This window comes from Microtus pennsylvanicus, chromosome 14 (genome assembly GCF_037038515.1).
Source record: "Microtus pennsylvanicus isolate mMicPen1 chromosome 14, mMicPen1.hap1, whole genome shotgun sequence".
NCBI lineage: Eukaryota > Metazoa > Chordata > Mammalia > Rodentia > Cricetidae > Microtus > Microtus pennsylvanicus.
The window spans coordinates 42,263,273-42,283,990 of record NC_134592.1 but is presented as its reverse complement, the minus strand read 5'-3'; the positions used below and the strand labels follow the sequence as shown (position 1 = coordinate 42,283,990).

Below are 20,718 nucleotides of genomic sequence, written 5' to 3'. Positions count from 1 at the left end.
TTTAAAAGAAAATAACATAAACTTTTATTGTCATTGACATGAATTTTTAAAAATTACTATCAGAATTTTGTATCCTGCAATAATGAAGCATAAATAAAACCCAGTGATTCCAAGACTTTTAATTGCTAAAGTATGAATTCTGCACAGTTATTATTAAAAGGTCTTCTGAACATTTGAAAATATCCTTGTTACTATCAAAATAACTAAAATATTACCAAACTAAAACTCAAATTCCAGGGAGAAATGGACTTAATATTATACAAAATTAATGGAAAAATATTGATAGAAGGACCGTCTGAAAGGGTTTACAAAGTCAAAATCAAATTAAATAATGATTAGCTTATGCCACAGTAAAAATAAAACATTCAATACTTAAATAACCTCATTTTTTGATTCTATTCAAAAGAAAATGGAAAACTAAAGTCATCTTTTCCAGTTCCAAATGTATGAGTTGAAGAGTTTGAGGGAAAAGAAAACGTGAAGGTATCGTCTCCTTCTGATTTCCCAAATAAGTTTCCTAAAGAATATAAATATTAAAATATCATTGTATTCATGTTATATAAAACAATCTACTAGACTACAGAGTACTGCACACAATAAATATAGATGAACATTGAATCACTTATATATTTAGCATATATTTAAATGTATTCTTCATATACATAAGGCATTGTTTGTGGTACTATGGAAAGGTACATTCTAACTTAAGCCCTACTTACAAATAATCTGAACTCAAGTATGTAAAGAATTTGTATAAATAGCAGGAAGTAGGGTAAGCCATCTCAAAGAGAATAGTATATAGGCCCAAAAACAGCCATGCATAGGAAACAATAGGGTAACATAAATCCATTCAACTTAGCAGGACACTGAAAACAATAACAAAGATATAGTAAACAAGAATTAATGAAGATGAGTTTGCAAAGACTACTGAATGTCTCACTAATGTAGACTTAGATAACAGGAAACCATTAAAATATTTTTGAGCACAGATATAACATGACTTAAACTGCTTTATAAGGTTACTTTGAAAAACATGTACAGAATCAGTAGAAAGGAGCAATTATAAGTAGTGATAGCTAAAAGGGGAAAAATATATTTTTCAGCTATTATTTATTGAGTAATTAGAAAATATGCTGATAGCAGCATCCAAAACCTTTGACAAATCTGTTTAGAGTTTTCCAGTTTTGAAAGAAAATTTATAAATCAACTTCATGTGTACATTTGCTTTATGTCAATTTTCATTCATTACTCATTTAAAATAGAGAGCAAAAATATTTTTCAGTATCTTCAATATCAACTATTACTAAATAATTTAAAATCTACAGCAATACAGTGGCTTAATTGAAATAAGTGGCATAAAACAATCAATGTCAAATAAACTCAGAATGAACAGATTAGCAGATATTTGTGTTCCTCCACTTCCCTTTTTATTTTTTACTAACTTCATTTCATAACCATAAGAATTAAACAGACAAGAATATACAAGCTCAGAAAGAAACACAGCCTTGAATTTCTTTTTGCATAAATGAGTTATATTTTCTTTTTAATTTAAGAAGTTCCTATGAAGTCTTTGTAAAATTCCTAAGCATTCTATAAATAAGTTTATCACTGTGAAAGGCAGTATTTTAAGTGCTCTGAGAAATTCAAAGGTAAATATAAAACAAGTCCTTGCCTTCAAAGTTCCAAAGGATACTTTATATGTAATAAATACTTAAAGATATTATGTAGAATATAAACATTATTTTAAAAAGAAGAGGTTCAGAAGAGTAAAGGAAAGTTTGTTGTTTTTTTTTTTTTTGGTGGGATGGAAGCTAGAAGGTGGAATAAAGCTTTTATGGAGGAGAAGGTAGTCTTTTTTTTTTTTTTTTTTTTTTTGGTTTTTCGAGACAGGGTTTCTCTGGGTTTGGAGCCTGTCCTGGAACTAGCTCTTGTAGACCAGGCTGGTCTCAAACTCACAGAGATCCACCTGCCTCTGCCTCCCGAGTGCTGGGATTAAAGGCGTGCGCCACCACCGCCCGGCTGAGAAGGTAGTCTTTAAAGATGGAAGCTGGAGGTTGTAAAAAAAGCAGGAAAAAGTGTCTAGGGATATGACATATGCTTAGTCATATATCATATGACTCTTCAGTCTGATGAAAGCAAAAGTAATTTGTGTTTAAAAAGAGCTTCAATGTTATATTGAATTTAAAAATTAGAAAAATAGGAAGACGATATATAAATGACAATCAATGAGAGCCACTTAAGAATTTAACTATGGCAGAGGACAGAGTCAACATTATGCACAAAGAAGATGAAACTGATCTAGAGGTAAGCCTTGTCTCTAATGTCTAGCTCTGCACTCTGATCTCCAGGTAAGCTTTATTTGTTAAAACACAAACAAATTATCATTACAGGTTTACTTTCCTTCCTAGTAGTATGATCAATAATAAGGGTTAACTCAAGCCACAGCTGAGTTAGGCCCACATGGAAGGATGACTTAGGAGTTTTACTTCTCTTAATACCATTTTCTTAGAAAATACAGGATCAGGGCAAATGTAGAATGTTGTGCCAGCCAACTGTGCTGTGAAAAACTATACCTGAATTAGAGAAGTTTTGAATTAGCATACAGGCCTTGAGCTTCATGACTAGAATGGGATAAATGACTGACAGAAAAATAATAGTGTAACTTTTGTGGGTCAAGATCACCTGCATGCACCACGTGTCTTGTTTATGGCAGCATGACATGTTCCATGTGGATGAAGCAGCAAAAGAAATCTTATTACTTGGGTAGCTGATGGGCTTTCAATGAGACAAAACATACTATATGTGCTTGTTATTTATTATTTTGCATCCTTCTACAAAGTAAATATATTAAAAATTATAATATAAATCTGACTACCACTTCAAGTCTACAAACTATTTAGTGCACTAATATAGTATACATTGATTTATTTGTCTGTCTTCTGTCACTCCCAACAGAACATAAGCCCTATTAAGATTTTGATTCTTGCCTACTATTCTTTGATCAAAGCCAAAAGTAGTACCTGATAACTTGATACACACAGTTGTATCCAGTTTGTATGTGTGTTAAATACACATATTATTTGATGATTAATCAAATAATAAATGAAGAAAGTATTTCAATAAAAAATATGCACCAGAGAGATAGGAGAAGATAAATTTTTCCCAAAAAGATGGGAATAGTTAATGGTAAATTATTAAAAAGTATTAAATATGATAACAAAAGTGAGATACCCATGTTTGATATCCAGTTTGATATACTAACTTCTCAATAATACAGGAGGAAACAAGTTTGACAAGTTGTGGAAGTTGCTGAAGTGCTCAAAGAATGAAGAAGAAGAGGGACAAAGGGCAGGAGGACAGGAAAGAACAGAACACTGACTGACTGCTTTCTGTGTGATGAAATTGCAGCACTATCTCCTTAGTTAACATTGTCTAGAAGTAAGTAGTTTTAAATAAATAAATTAAGGAGCTAAAAGATCAACTGGAGATAAACCAAGTACCATGAAGAAGAATTAAAATGTTTTTATATGTAGAGAACTTCAAATCACTTACCAATTTCTTGTTGTGATGAAGGAGGATTTAGGTTTACTGCAGAGTAATGTTCATTAAACTGGAAAATAATTTCCATTAACTATTACTTGTGAAATCTAAAGTATAATTTATATAGCATTTATATTTAACATTAGAGTCTGTACTTTTAGTATATAAAATTAGAACAAACACGACAGTAACTTTCTACATACCACAGTACAAGACTTAAAAAAAAAAAAAAACCTCTTGTCTTTGGGCCTGGGATGTAGCTCAGTGGTAGAATCCTTGTTTAGCATTGATGAGGTTTTTGGTTCAATCTCCAGCACTGGATGGATAAATCTGTCATTTACTTATCTTAAAACAAGGGCTGGTCTGGAGGGTGTGACTCAGTGGTAGAATGTTTGTCTATAGAATTCCTGAGGCCTAGGGTTGGATTCCCAGTATTGCAACAAATAAATGAAGCCTAATAACTTGATTTTAGCAATATATAAAAATATTTACCCCTAGAGAATCATCTCTATATTTCTTTTGAATATTTTATAGTTAATATTTTTTAAAATTTAATTTAATTCATCTGTTAAGTTTTATTGGTGTAATGTGTAAATGCCTAATTTATTCTTAAAACAAGTGGTCCCACCTTTATCATATTCTAAATTCTTTTGTTTCAGGACTTTCTAGCCTATACCACTGATTATTTGATCAATCCTTATATCTTTATCAATTAGATACTATTAATTTCTAACAGAGGTAAATGACTTTTTTGACAATCTAAGTTGGTCAGTTTCGTTAATCATTTTCAAAGAATTAACTTGCAATTTCTAATTTTCTGGTTTTATTTTTTCAGCTTGTTGACGTCTAGTGTTTTTTATTTCTTCATTCTCTTTTGATTTGCTTTTCTTTGTTGTTCTTTTTAATATCTTTTCAAAAGAAAATCAAAGATCATTACAGTTTTTTCTATTAATTATTTATCTTATAACTAAATTAAATAACTACCATCTTTGCTCTGGTTGTGTCATTACTCTACAATTTTGAAATGCAGAATTTTCATAGTAAGTAATTTTAAAATCTTTTCTGGTTTCTCTCACGACTATTTTCTTGCCCCACAGCCTAACTATTTAGAATTCTTCTAGATATCTTAAGTTCCAATTTAATTACACTGTGGTCAGAGGATACACAATTCTCTGATTCCGATCCTTCTATATTTATCATGATTCATTTAATGAACCAAAACATAGTCTATCTTGTAATTATACCATTAGTGACTGAAAACTTAAAGAGTTTTTGGATAAGGTGTTCATTAAAGTCAATGAAACCAGAGAGACTGGTTATATCATTTAGATTTTATAGGACTTGTTTATTATGTTACCTAATTTTAACATCTGTTGAGAAAGGGGAGTATAAAACCTTCATAGTTGGGTAATCTATTTACCTCATATGCAAATTTGATTAATTAAATATTCAATTGACTCATTAATTTTATAACTTGGAACTGAACCCAAGATATTGCAAATGCTAGGTAGACACTCCACTAAGCTCAATACATAGCTCTCTCTGTTACATGTTTTAAAGCTGTTGCTAGACAGAAACCATAATTGTGAATGTTCTATCTTCCTTATGCGTTGAACTTTTCAGTTTTATAAATTATCTCTCATTTTTAGCAATGTCTTTATAATGAAGAGTACTCCAAATAATAATCATATAGCTACTGTGGCCTTCTTAAACTTAGAATTTTCATGAAATCTAATTCACATCTATTAATTTTCAATCTATTACCAGCTCTATACTGAAATATATGTCTCTCTCCTTTCTTCTTTTCTTCCTCCCTCCCTCTGTCCTCCTTTTCTTTTTTTCAAGAGAGGGTTTCTCATTCCAGAGTGAACTCATTCTACAGATCAGGCTGGCCTCAAATTCAGAGATCTCCCTGCCTCTGCTTCTCAGTGCTGGAATGAAAGCCATGAGTCACCACCACTGCCTTTATGCTTTCTTATTCAATTCCTTCTTTATTGTCTTCTTTTGAGTTAAATACTTGTTTAGAATTCCATTCTATTGCCAATTTTACTTTTGGGCATTTTCATAATGCATCATGATGTTTGTACTAAGAAATATATTGAGTGGTCTCCTTTCCCAACTCACCACAACAAAACAAAAATTAAAAATACACAGTTCCCCAGGGTTTTTTTTTTGTTTTTGATTTGTTTTTATTTTTAGAGACAAGGTTTCTCTGTGTACCCCTGGATGTCCTGGAATTCACTTTGTAGAGCAGTCTGGCCTCAAACTCAAAGAGAATCACCTGCCTTGTCCTCCCAAGTGCCTGTATTAAAGGTGTATGCCACCACCGCCCAGCTAATATCCAGATTTTCAATTATATTAAAACTATATTACATTTAAATTGCATTAAAAATAAACAGATTTTCATAATATTTTCTTCCCATGTAAATACCTCATGTTTTTATGCTTTCAATTATTCAGTGGTTTTAGTTTTCTTTAAGCAAAACTTAAAACTTCCTGCTAAAGCAATTTAATTTTTATGGTCTGCTTTTTCTTGTCTAGATGTTCTTTTTAGAAATTACTTGCTTATTAAGTAAATGTATAAGTAACAAAATAAATAAGACACATTAAAATAATATAAAATGTATAATACCATATCTTCTATCAATAAATTTATAAGCCTTTCAATTTAATGTACTGTAACAAAACTTAGGCCACATAAAATGCTAGGTATGATTATTTAAATGAACAATAACAAGAATAACAAAAATTTACATTTGTACTATATAGCATTAGTAAGTAGCGCTTTTGAAAATACTTTTATATATAAACTCATTTAATAGTCTTACACTCTATGGCAGTCACTGTCATTATTTCTATTTTACAGATTAGGAAATTAAATTATTTTCAACTTCATACACTCTACATGTCCAAATATTGAGAGGATTCCGTGTCTTATTTTAACTTCTATATTTTATTGTATACTCTTACTTTTAAAGCATGAGTTAATATTGGGTTTTATTGCTAAATTCAGAAGTAAACAATTTATAGTGATTTGCATCACTGAAAAGCAGCAATACTCTTGAAAATTATTTAGGTCTTTTAAATCTAATTAATGAAAGAGTTACCATATACATACATAACTAAAAACACTAATGTAACACAATAGCATTATGAATTAAGTGAGAATGTGTAGGTTATTTTTACCCCGAAAATGTGTAACATGTTAGTTACAAAACCAAATTCATTTTAATCTGCCTTTAACTACAATTTAGATCATCCCTATCTTAAGGGTTTTGTTTTTTTTTCTTTTATTTATTTTGATTTGGGTGCTGGAAATCAAGCTCAAGACTTCAGGAATAGTAGGCAAGCACTCTACCATTATGTGAGCCATATCCCAGATGGAGATTTTCTCTCTCAAGATTTATTTGTATTTCTGTGTATATGTTTGTGTGCCATGTATATACAGATGCCTTGGGGGGCTGGAAAAGGCTGTTGGCTCCCCCAAACTGGAGTTACAGATGGTTGTGAACTGCCTAACATAGGTGCTAGAAACTGAACTCAGCTCTCCTGAAGGGCATCTAGTGATCTTAACTGCTGAACCATCTCTCTGGACTCAATGTTTTCTTATAATAAATAAATCTGAATCAGTATTGTCTGAAGTTAAGAATGAAAAAATACTCAGACCTTTTTCCATGTTGGAAGTGGAACCCAGGCCTCAAGCACTCTATCACTGAGTTATATTATAGCATTGTTTTTTAAGTTGCCTCTGTACATATTCTGTCCCAAGAAAGCTTGGTACTAAAGAACTAAAACTGTCTAAAGCTCCGATGTAGATTTTTAGAAATAAATCACCTTACCCGATCTGATGAGACTTCTGAATCAGAAACAAAGGAATCAAATAAATTTAGTCCAGGTGATCTAGAAGTATAACTCGTAAGAAATGAGAATCCAGGAGAATCCTTTTGTTTTTGTCCATCAGGTACTACATTTCTTGTTCTGTTACAGAAAAGATTTAAAAATCGCCAAAATGTTATAAATGTTCACTATAGGCAATGGTATACAGGTAAAAATTTGTAAAGAAATAGCTGGAAGTAGGCTTTAAAGTAACAAACTTACGGAGAAATGATGGCTTGAGTAGGGAATATAAAAATCTATCTGGGGATAATAACTGTGAATTCTTACTGAGAAATGCTGTCAGCATTATTCCAGCTACTTATGTAAGGGTAATTTACTTCATGCAACAATCGATCAGAACAAGTATTACTGTTATCACTTTCATTTTACAGCGAATAATTTTGAAGTTTAGAAATGTTAAGTGATTTGCTTAAAAGAATAGTGAGTACCAAAGTTAAAATTTAGATGCAGCAATTCACATTCAAAATCTAAGCTCTTATCTCTGACACTGTCTTCAAAGATCTTGAAAATTAGTCACAAGACATGTTTTAATGAGAAGACATTATCGAGTGTTACATAAGAGAAGATAAGCTAGAAATGATCTTGAATAAATAATTAAACAAGACAGTATATAATATAGAACCAGAATGGTCTGAATTTAAAATATCAACTTTAAGCCAGGCGGTGGAGGCGCACGCCTCCAGCACTCGGGAGGCAGGGGCAGGCAGATCTTTTGAGATAGAGGCCAGCTTGGTCTGCAAAGCGAGTTCCAGGAGAGTCAGGGCTACACAGAGAAACCCTGTCTCAGAAAACAAAACAAAACAACTCAACTTTAACACAGACTGGATGTATCACCTATGGTTCTGTTTCCTCATCTATAAAATAAAATAATAGTGTACCCATGATTCACAAAGTAAAATAAAAGGAACAATATTACATAAAAGGAACAATATTACAAAATACCCAACTGTTGCTTATACGCACAGCACTAGAAAGTGTTTTTGTTTTCTTTTATTTGTTGGTTGGTTAATTTTTCAAGATAGGGTCTCACTATGTAGCTCTGGCACAGGTGTGCACTACCACCATCTAGCTTATAAAGTGTTGGGTTTGGTTTTTTTTTAAGATGGAGTATAGCTCTGGTCAGTGTGTACTTAGAGTGAGGCCTTAGGTTCATTTCCCAGCCACCCCAATCACAGATAAATATATATAGTTATATATAAGTCTGACAAAACTGTCATAGCAATCTCTATGATCATAAATGAATCATGTATCTTTACAGATCATAATGTTCTCACCCAGAGTTTTAGTGTACAATACAGCATTCATTTACAATTTTAGGATTTGATGTTAAGTTTTATTTTGAATACATTTTACTTAAGCCAAATGCATGGCACTCATATATAAAATTCTTAGTAGTAATTTAAAATACATGAGTAGAACACAGGTGAGAGATACCTGATAAAGCAAAATTTAGGTCTAAGAGGAACTTAGGGTTCTGTTTTAAGCAACAGAATCAACTAAACCCAAAGGCTAAATGCAGCTTTGCTTTCTTGGCTGAAAACCCTCAGTCGGTGCTTTTCAATGTTGTATATTTATATTAGAGACACTTAATCCCAGCACCTGGGAGGCAGAGGCAGGCGGATCTCTGTGAGTTCGAGTTCAGCCTGGTCTACAAGAGCTAGTTCCAGGACAGGCTCCAAAGCTACAGAGAAACCCTGTCTCAAAAAACAACAAAAAAAGGTGTGGGGGTTCTTGCTTCAGACACTACATATATGGAAAACTGACTGACTGCTGAAACATTATTCAGTAAGTGGTCCACAACCACTACATGTATCAGGAGTTCTTGAGCTTGATTTTTAAAAAAAAATTTCCACATTTTTACCCTTTGTAAAATCTGAAACCTATATATCGTCACACTGGATACTCAGAATCTTTATCACTTTACCAACAAACCCCAAACAAAAACTAAAACCAGGGAGGAGAGTCTATGAAACAAGAATGGCAGGACTCTAAGAACTGTACAAATGTGGTACATGGTCTCTTCCTTGTTTTCATGACTGAAATACTAAAATCTTTTCAAGTTCTAATTAATTAGATATTTTACTACTCCTATAAATTATTTATATAACTCAATGCATAAATAATTCAATTAGAATTATTAATAGAATTCCTACATTTCAAAGAAGGGGCTGTTAGGGAACTGCATTTTCTCTACTGACTCAGGTGTCTTCACAGTGTCCAGAGATTTTAGAAATAAAGGAGTTTCAGGAGTTTCTGGATAATTCTCAGCCCTTTCTTCATCTTCAGTACTTTTATTTTCTATTGACTTTCCAAAGCGTTCTATGTGCATTGCCTACAGAAGGAAAGCAAGAGAACACTTTTCACAATGACTGTTAATACCTAATAAAAGAACACACATATAATGCATAAGATAGGATGCATTAGCCTGATAACATTAGCCTGTTATCACTTCATAGATAAAGAAAATAAGCACTGGTGAAGTGACACATATTCTTAAAAAATAGAAAACCAGTTATTTTGTCAGTAAATTCTTCTCCTCTTCTCAGCCCCACCTCTCTTATCTCTACACGAAAAAGCAAATGATAACCAAAACGTACTAAAATCAAAGGAAAATACTGAGGAATGGTTTTTCTTTTAAAATTTCCACATTATATTCTGCTAACTACATGAAAAGGAGATTTTCTTTTAATCAATTTTGTTTATTGCTTTATGCTATAATCTTGATCTATGTTGAAAGCTTAATCCCAACCTGGCATTCCTGGGCGGTAGTGAAGAGTTTAGGAGGTGGATCTGAGAGTTCTTTAGATCATGGTGGGTGGCATGCTCTAAAAACAACTGTGAGATTTCTTCTTTAAAAACATTCTTGGTCAAAGATGAGGGGTTTGACTCCATGCACTCTGCCATGATTTGTACACTACTACTGGCCCAAAGCAATGGGACCAACTAATCATGAACTCTCAGATTATGAACTATAATAAAACTCTCTTATGAAGTTATTCCAGGTAACTGTGCTTTAAGGTGAATATTTTTTAAAAATATTTATTTATTATGTATACAATATTCTGTGTGTATGTCTGCAGGCCAGAAGAGGGCACCAGACCTCATTCCAGATGGTTGTGAGCCACCATGTGGTTGCCGGGAATTGAACTCAGGACCTTTGGAAGAGCAGGCAATGCTCTTAACCGCTGAGCCATCTCTCCAGCCCTTTAAGGTGAATATTAACAGACAATTGCCTACTTTTCTATTTTTTGCCATTATAATTTTATACTACTTTATCTCTAAAGATGGAGAACCTGAATACTAACTTTTTAACCTCATTTTTGTACACACACACACACGCAGAGAGAGAGAGAGAGAGAGAGAGAGAGAGAGAGAGAGAGAGAGAGAGAGAGAAATTTATCATATATGACGATACCAAATCCTACTACAGAAAGAATTTGGGTTTGTGTAAAAGAAATATAATGTGCTCATTATCTGTATTTCCTTTACAATAGAATACTACTTTATCATTTTTCATTTTAATCCTTGGTACCTTAGTCAGTCATCACTAAAGCTTTCCATATATTATAAAGTATATTTTACTATATTGTCAAAATACTTTCATGGCAATCACTGCTCTTGAATTGCTATAACAAATCATTCAATCACATCAAACAAAATTATTTTCTTCAGTCATGAATTGGTTTCCATCTCAATATGTATCATCACTTATGAGTGAAAACCTTTTGGTATTTGTTTATATAAATTTTTATGGATTCTTTTTTCAAACTGAAAAATAAAATTTCTAACCTTCTAGAACCTGACTTCCAAGCTAATAACATCTTACATAATTTTATTTGTAAAAAATCTAAAAAAATAAATGGGCACAGAATAATTTTTTAAATTACAATACTATGCTTAAAAACTAAAAACCTAACATTTGACTTACCTGTGGAGTATAATTTGAGTCTCTTAGTTGTCTTGCTGTCTCTTTATTTCCACACCCAGCATCTATTTGTTATACAAGAACGAACTACTTTATTTATGCAATTTTATTATGAAATTAAACAATTTACTTTTCTGCTTTAAAATGTCATGGCAAATTATACATACATCTTATGTCTCTCTTTTGTTTTGCATATGCTTATGCAATTCTTCCATATCACTGCATGCAGACACAGTTTTCTCATTACTTGTATAAATATTCCATATATCGATGCATTCTACAACAAATGGCACTCTTTACATATAATCCATATTTCTATTTCACCAAGTATATATTTAAGATGTAACTGTGAGACACAGAGTATGTATGTGTATCTCCCAATATCAGGTATCAAACTTTTCTAAAATGACTGTATCAATTTTGGCTGAAAAAACTAGTCACTGTAAAAATCATGAAATCTCAGAAAATTAGCTATAACTTAGCTAATTTCAATATACAGTGATCTATTAATTATGATTCATATCACCAGCTTATGAGAGCACCTATTGCTCAACACTCTCATGAATAATAATATTGATAGACTTTTTAGATTTGCGGATCTGGCAAATGTATAACAGTATCTCACTGTAGCTTTACACTTCCATGATTTGCTAAGCATCATTACATGTTCATCTGCCAGAAGTTTCTTTCAAAGTGTCAATTCACATATTTCTTTTTTAATAATTTATTTATTTTTATTTTATGTGCATTGGTATTTTGCCTGCCTGTTTGTCTGTGAGGGTGTCAGATCCTGGAGTTACAGACAGTTGTTAGCTGCCATGTGGTTGCTGGAAATTGAACCCAGGTCCTTTGGAAGAGCAGTCGGTACTCTTAACCAATGAGCTATCTCTCCAGTCACAAATAACATATTTCTATTTCCCAAGTTTTAATTTTCTTTTCTTTTCCTGTATGTCTGTTTAGATATTCACATGTATGTGAGTGTGTGTGTGTGCACATATGGAAGTCAGAAGACAGTGCTGATTCTCAATCACTGCCTTTAATCTTGTTTGAGACAGGGTTTCTTGTTTGTGGCTACATATGCCAGGCAAGCTGGCCTACAAATTCCAGGAACTGTCCTCTCACCACCTTCCATCTCATTATAGCAGTACTGAAATTAAAGACACATGTTACTGTGTCCAGCTTTATGTGACTTCTAGTGATCCTAAACAAGGTCTTCACATTTGCATACCAAGTAGTTTACCTACTAAGTCACGCCCAAGCCTCTATTCTGACATATTCTGCTTTTATCTGCCTGATTTGTAAAAGTCCTTTACACCTTGTGGAACTATTCTGGACAGATTTATGTATTATGAACATATCCTTTGGCTTTGTGACTCATTTTCTTTCTTTTTTATTGTATCTTTTTTTTAGGTATTTTATTTTACATGTGTCTTGCCTGTATGTTTGTCTGTCTACTGAATATGTGCAGTGCACACAAAGGCCAGGAAAGGGCGTTGGATCCTCTGGAACTGAAGTTACAGGTAGTTATTAGTGGCAATGTGGATGCTGGGAAACAAACCCAGATCTCCTCTGCAAGAGCAACAAGTACTCTTAACCCTGAACTATCTCTACAGTCTCCTTTTTATTATATATTTGGATAAACAGAATTTTTATTTAATATAACCAATGATCAGTTTTTATTAATTAGGCTTTTAGTTATTATTTGAGAAATCTTTTCTCTTGAGAGCTGGAAAGATGGCTTAGCAGTTAAGAGTGAGTATTACTCTTCAGGAGACCTGAATTTGTTTCCCAGCACCCATAAAGGCCACCTCACAACTGCCTATAACTCTAGTTCCAGTAGATCCAACACCTTCTGGCTCCTGTGGGCACCTCCATTCATGTGCACATACCCACACACTCTGATACAAAGAAATACATAATTAAAAATAAATCAAAAGGTAAATAAATCTTTAAAAATTGGAAATGCCTCTCTTGAAGTCATAATTGAAACCTACTTTCTGAAAGCTTTGTACCTTTTGCCTCTTGCACTTAAATCACAGCTATTACTTTTTACCACATATTAATTTCCTCAAATATGGTTTAGCGATTGTTGAAAGTCTGTTTTTTTTCTAAAATAATTACAGGTCTTCTTAAGTATGAAGCTTCACTACACATGCTTAACACAGGTAGTTCTATGCCAATTATATACATTTCCCAACATCTCTATGTCAAAGGTACATTGTTCTTAAGAGATTAATTATATTTTCCTGTCTAGTGCAATAAGCTTAGCTCATGCAGAGGATTATATACAGCTGGAGCAGATCACAAGCACAGAAAAGGCATAATGGCTTTTTTTTCTCTTAGAGAAAAGTAAAGAAAGTATTCAGGTGTATAGGATACACATGTTGTTTCAGTTGAACAATGGAAGTGAGAAAAACAGGCTGATAGAAAATGACAACTCTGAAAAAGAATGTATCTAAAAATATTTTTAGAAATTTATTTTTCTTTATGGGTATGTATCTACATGAATGTATGTCATATGTGTGCCAGCCTAAGGAAGCCAAAAGAGGTCAACAGATCTCCTGGAGCTAGAATTATGGGTGTTTGTAAGTCGTCATTGTGGGTAATAGGAATTGAACTTGAGTCCTCTTAACCACTGAGCCATCTCTCCACCCCCAGTTTACAAAATTGTATATAGTATCAGAATGACTCGTTGGAAACATCAAAAAGGTAAAAAAAAATGATTACTTCAATATAAGCATGATACAGAGGATAATGTTACTCATTAATAGGTTACATATATAGGTAAATATATATGTATGTGTAATGATATTTTGTTTATGTTTTAACAAATAATGTTTGCCTGAAGACCATAGTGCTGAGTTAAGCTACTAGAGGCCAGGGAGTGGTGGCACAAACCTTTAATCCCAGGACTCAAGAGACAGAGGCAAGAAGGATCTTTGTTAGTTCAAGGTCACCCTGGGCTACTGGAGATTGAATCTGTCTAAAAAAGAAACAGAACACACACAAAGGTGATCCCAGCACTGGGGATCCCACAACTTTAATCCTAGTACAGGGAGGTGGAGACAAGAGTGATATGGTTGGGTGAAAAGAAGAATATAAAGCAGGAGGAGACAGGAGCTCAATGTAGTCTGAGGACTTTTGGTCTGAGCACTGGTAGAGGTAAAAGATCTCTCTAGTGGCTGGCCACACTGCTTCTCTGATCCTTCAGCTTTCACCCCCTAATATCTGACTCTGGGTGTTATTTATTAAGACCCTTTAGTATTTGTGCTACATTTGGCACCCAACTTTTGGGCTATGAATTCACAAAAAAAAACCATACTTGCTGTGACTTTGCAACCACTGGCATAGGCAGAAGCTATCACATTCGGTGTCATCACCTCACCAGCTAGGTTTTCCTTTTTTCACTCCTCATGGGTTTTCCCTGGATCCCCTTCTTGGGCTGCTGCCAAACTAGGTAGCTGCCTTGAAATCTTGTCAGACTTTTATTGTTCTATGCAACAGCACTCAGCCTCATGTTGTCATCATTGGCAGATTTGGTGAGAAAATTGGGAATTCTTAAAAGGAGGAATTAGTTAAATGAGGCAGTTTTTTCCCATGTTAGAAAATGGGAAACACAATTATGATAAAGTTAAGTTTCTGTATGATTATGTAATGCATGCTTCAAAAATGGAACAATTAAATAAAGAGATAATTAACTGGGATTGACATACTATTAATGATCATTTTTATAATCCTTGTTGTCATTTTGATAATTCTTATTTTATCTCTTAGGAAGTTGTTTGGTATGAGTGCCAAGATATAGGCCTTAGAAAAACTTTTTTTTTTTTTTTTGGTTTTTCGAGACAAGAGTTTCTCTGTGGTTTTGGAGCCTGTCCTGGAACTAGCTCTTGTAGACCAGGCTGGTCTCGAACTCAGAGATCCGCCTGCCTCTGCCTCCCGAGTGCTGGGATTAAAGGCGTGCGCCACCACCGCCCGGCTAAGGCCTTAGAAAAATTTAACAAAACAGATTATAGAGATATTCAAATCCAGACAGAGGAATTTAAAGAGAATCAATTTCAGCATTGCATTATAAAGTTAGAGAGTAACAGCCTAAAGTTTTCAAACAACCAACCTTAATATATCCAGTAACTTTACAGGACTTGCCAAATGACAGAGGCTCTGTAAGAGCTGATTGGACTCCTGTGGCAATGTTAGATTTAAGGAGATTCAAGGAAGCAACAGTCTTATATTGCATGCATTCACCATTTGCGAACAGATGTTAAGTTTGTGGTGAACTTGTAATAGAAAGTCTCCTAAAGACTGGAGAGACTTGGTTACAGCAGTCTTGGAGCCTGGTCCACAATGACAATGAAGGACCTGGTGAAAACAGGAGGCTAAGATCACTGAACAATGGAATAGAGCTAGAGGTATGAAAATCTCTCAAGATCAACTTCTTGGAGAAGGAGATTATGCTAATGAAGAAAGACAATCACAGTATGATGGCCACATCCTGGCTTTATGCCATGCAGCAGCTTTGAATGCTTGCAACAGAATTGAAGGACTAGGAAAGAACACTGAGTCATTTATGGAAGTCATATAGGGTCCAAAAGAAACCTTCACTGATTTCTTACAAAGGTTGACATTAGCAGTAAACAGTGACACCAAATTCAGAAGCTAAAAAAAAAAAATAACAATAGAATCTCTAGCCTTTGAAAATGCTAATTCTCAATGCAAAAGGATAATTAGGCCTTTAAAGACAAGATCAGCGCCCTTGGAGGAATGAATCCAATATACAATCAATATTGAATCTCACGACAATGATGATGCTTGGATAGGAGAGGTGATTTTTTGAGAAAAAAATCAAAATGTCATGTGTTTCAATTGTGGCAAACAAGGTCACCTAAAAAGGGACTGTAAACAGGGTATTCCTAAAAACAATGTTTTCTCTAAGCATAATCCAAACAGAACACCTCTCTGTTCTGTATTATGCAGAGGGTGTGGCAAAGGTAGACATCAGAAAAATGAATGTGGATCAACAAGGGACATTCAAGGTAATCCTTTGTCGTTGGGAAACTCCATGAGAGGCCTCTGGCAGGCGCCTATGCCAAATTCAGTTCAGCTGTTTCCTGTCATTGTGAAGTAAACTGCTTCCCAGAGCAATTAAAGAACCTAATGCCTATAGTAAGAAACCAAACTGTTTTGGATGATAGAACAGCTATAGAAGAGAGAACAAAAAGTTTAGGAGGCCATAAAATGTGTATTTTGGCAAACTTCTATTAAATGAACAAAGACCAAAATTAAAAATATGAATAAATTATGTCATTGAAGGTCTGGTAGACACAGGTGCAGATGTAACAATAATTTCATCAGAATCTTGGCACCTAAATTGGCCTCTTCAGGAGGTAAATGTTTAGCTTTTAGGGATTGGAACTTTATGTCAGATAAAGCAGAGCATGAAATTTGTCGAATGTATAGGGCTAGAAGGACAAAGAGGAAAAGTAAAGCCATATGTGGCTAAAATACTAACAAATCTGTGTGAACGTGATTTGTTACACCAATGGAATACTCAGATTAACTGTGCAGGAAAAAAAATTAACATGTTTCTGGGGAAAATGTAAGAAGGAATTATAAAGAACAGTCACCGACCATTCAGATTGTACAAGAACAGGCCACAACAGCTACTGATCTTTCAAAGGCACCAACAGCCCTACCTTTAAAATGGTTAATAGACAAACTTGTATGGATTAAGCAATGGTCTTTAACAACAAAGAAACGGCAGGCCTCAGAACAGCTAGAACAGGACCAGTTCTAAGCTGAGCTTATGAGTTAAATGCTCAGCATATTGAAAAAAATCAACCAGCCTTTGGGATTCTGTATTTTTTGTTAAAAAGAAATCTGGAAAATGGAGAATGGCAACAGATCTGAGAGCTGTTAATAAGGTGATTCAGCCAATGGGTTCTCTACAGTCTGGCATTCCTCTGCCTTCTCTGTTGCCTAAAGGATGGCCTCTTACAGTTATTGATTTAAAAGATTGTTTCTTCACTATACCTTTACAAGAAAAAGACAGAGAAAAAATTGCCTTCACAGTGTTCAATTACAATACTTCTCAGCTTGCTATTAGATATCAATGAAAGATTCTCCCACTGGGAATGTTAAATAGCCTCACCTTGTGCCAATATTTTGTGCATCAACCATTGGAAATAATATATAAGCAATTTCCTGAATCTATACTTTATCATTACATGGACAGTATTTTGTTATCTGATTCAAATGTAAATACTTTAGAAACAATGTATAAAGAAGTAAAAAAAAATTTTGCCTTGTTGGGGATTACAAATTGCTCCTGAAAAAAAATACAAAGGAGATTCTATTAATTATTTAAGCTATAAAATAGGTTTACAAAATATTAGACCTCAAAAATGCAAATTAGGAGAGATCAATTACAGACTCTCAATGACTTCCGAAGATTGTTAGGAAACATTTCCCATCTACAGTGCACTATTGAGAGAGGTCCTGGTGACCTGATTAAATTTAAACAAAACCTTAGACAGGGAATTAAATATTACCAGAGAATTATCAGCTGAAACTGAGAGAGAATTGGCTTTGATTGAAGAGAAATTACAGAAGGCACATGTGGATCATGTGGATCTGAATCTTAACTGCATTCTGGTCTAGTACCCTCCAAACATTCCCCTACAGGAATTTTAAAGCAGAGGGAAGATATTATCTTAGAATGGATCTTTTTACCATATAAGCCAAGTAAAAAAATTAAAAACTTATGTGGAAAAGGTCTCTGAGTTAATTCTAAACAAAAATTGAGCAGGAATAGACCCAGCTGAAAATATTGCAATAATTTCTTTTAATAATGATGAAATTGACAAATTATGGGCAGAAAGTAAACCCTAGCAAAGAACTTTTATTAATTTTTTGAGAGATATTAGCAATAACTATCCCCAAAATATGAGAGTTCAACTTAAAATGAGAACTAGCTAGATCCTTCCTCACATTTTATAGGACACACCAATAACTAGAGCCCCTACATTTTATACTTAATGCAAATAAATCAGGAAAGGCACATTACAAATCAGAAAACTTAAGTAAAGTGGATTCTGTCTAAAAGTAAGAATTATATGTTATTCCCATGGTACTAAAGCATTTTTAAAGAACTTCTCACTATAGTTACAGATTTGCAATATGCAGAAAGAGTTGTTTTGCATATTGAAACTGCTGAATTCATACCAGATGACACAGAAGTGACTTCATTATTTATTCAGTTAAAAGATATAATAAGAAATAGGCCTCCTCCCATATATATATTCCACAACACACATCTGATCCATACAGGTCTGCCAGGTTCTCTAGTATAGCAAGCATATGCCAACAAAGCAAAAAGCAAGCTCATGCAGTAAAAATACTTCTGCAAAACTAAGGCGCTCCCACAAAGCTAGTTTCATAATCTTCCCAGAAGCCAACAATGACTGACACAAACCCAGAGCCTATCACACAATGCTAACATGACAGATGATAGCACAACCTCCAATCACTGCTATTTCTGCCCTATATAACTTATTCCCTTTTGTAAGAAACTGAGTTTTGCTCACCAACTCCTGGTGTCTGTGTCGTAGTACTCTGTTTTGACTCACCCTCTGCTCCCAGGGAGATTAGATTCAGTTGGGAATAACGGTCACACTCTAGAACAAGGTAATGCAGAAATCGATCAATTATTAATTGGAAATGTGCTGGAGGCATTAGTATTTCATAAAAAAAATCATGTCAATAGCAAAGGTAAAAAAAAAGACTTTTCTATCATGTGACAACAAGAAAAGGAAATTTTAAGGAAATGTCCTACTTGTTCTTTATACAACCAAACACCACCACTGCAGGAAGTAACCCAAAGGGTACCCCCCAAAAAATGAAATATGGCAGATGGATGTGTTCCATTTTGTAGAATTTGAGAAACTAAAATATGTGCACCACACAATTGATATTTATTCAGGTTTTCAATAGGCAACTGCTTTGAGTCCTGAAAAAAGTTGATTTGGTAATCACACATTTGCTAGAAGTTATGGCCATTATGGGTAAACCTGTTCAAATAAAAACAGACAATGCTCCAGCATATGTCTCTAAGAAAATGAAACGGATTTTTGCTTATCATAATATAAAACATATTACATGTATACCACACAATCGTACAGGCCAGGCAGTTATAGAAAGATCAAATCAAACTATAAAGGATGTGTTAAACAAACAGAAAGGGATGGTAAATACTGCCCAGAAATAGATTGTATAATGCTTTATTAACTTTAAATTTCCTAACTGTTAATGATAAAGGAACAACAGCTGTGGCGAGGCATTGTATAGTAGGAAAAACTACAGAATTAAATCAGTCAATATAAAGATGTACTGACCTCAGAAAGGAAACCAAGACGTGTTATGTTGGGGAAGGGTTTTTGCTTTTGTTTCCACAGAAGAAGAAAAATTATGGGTACCATCAAAATTGATAAAGACTTGATTTGAACAACAGACAACTCTTAATTAGAGAAGATTATAGTTCATCAAGCAGCATGGCCATTTAAACTAACCTATAAAACTAATAAATGCTTTTCATTTGATCAGACATAACTTGCCTAAAGAGAATCTCCCCAAAATTAGGGTTGGAAAAGGGTATTGTTTTAGTCTTTTCAGGAGAATAAAAACATCCAGCTAAGAAATCTGAAGACTACTGGACAAATGAGATAGCTGAAGTAAAAGGACAAATCCAGAAAAAAAGTCTCAAAGAATAAATTGGCTGATAGGTGTATCACATTTCCAAATGTTTGTTTCTGCTGTTCTCTCCAGACATATAATGCAAACGGTCTTTTTGTAATTCTAATCCAGTTAAAGATTAAAGCTGGCTTTGGAGTTGGAGTGTGGCTCTCTCCTTCTCTAAACCCAACCACACTTATTAAAGTGAAATTCAAAATTTCTGTTTCATGCCAGAAGAGCCACCTAATATGGGACAGAAGAAAAACAAAATTTTAAGAACTATTTTATTGCTACCAATCTCATAATCCTTTAGGTTTATATAGATTCTTTAACAGATTTTCTTAAGGTATAAGATATATATATAAAATATAACATATATATTATATATATTTATTTAAATTTTTGTCATGATATTACTGGTCATATAAAGTACTAATTCTAGGAAAAGGTTTCATCTACCTTCCTGAATATGATTTTGGGGTTGAGTCTCTATCAGTTTTCTTCAGTGAACCATGAGCATGCCTAACAGTGATCTTTGAAGTCTCCAAAAGAAGGGTCCCACATTGACAATTTCTCTAGAACTATGATAACACCACTAAGATGAAAACATCACCTAAAGTTCAGTGATG

The 20,718-nt window shown here is 33.7% G+C and overlaps 1 protein-coding gene across 1 annotated transcript in view; it reads right to left on the bottom strand.

The window, feature by feature from the left end:
* Window positions 1–395: 395 nt before the first annotated feature.
* C14H14orf39 (chromosome 14 C14orf39 homolog) overlaps window positions 396–20,718 on the bottom strand; it is a 43,937-nt gene continuing 23,614 nt past the window's right edge. Inside the window, exons 13-17 of the mRNA XM_075948258.1 lie at window positions 11,366–11,427; window positions 9,591–9,769; window positions 7,380–7,518; window positions 3,553–3,610; window positions 396–517 (exon numbers count right to left, since the gene is read on the bottom strand). Of these exons, the coding sequence (XP_075804373.1) occupies window positions 396–517; window positions 3,553–3,610; window positions 7,380–7,518; window positions 9,591–9,769; window positions 11,366–11,427 (560 nt within the window). The remainder of the gene's footprint in view (window positions 518–3,552; window positions 3,611–7,379; window positions 7,519–9,590; window positions 9,770–11,365; window positions 11,428–20,718) is intronic.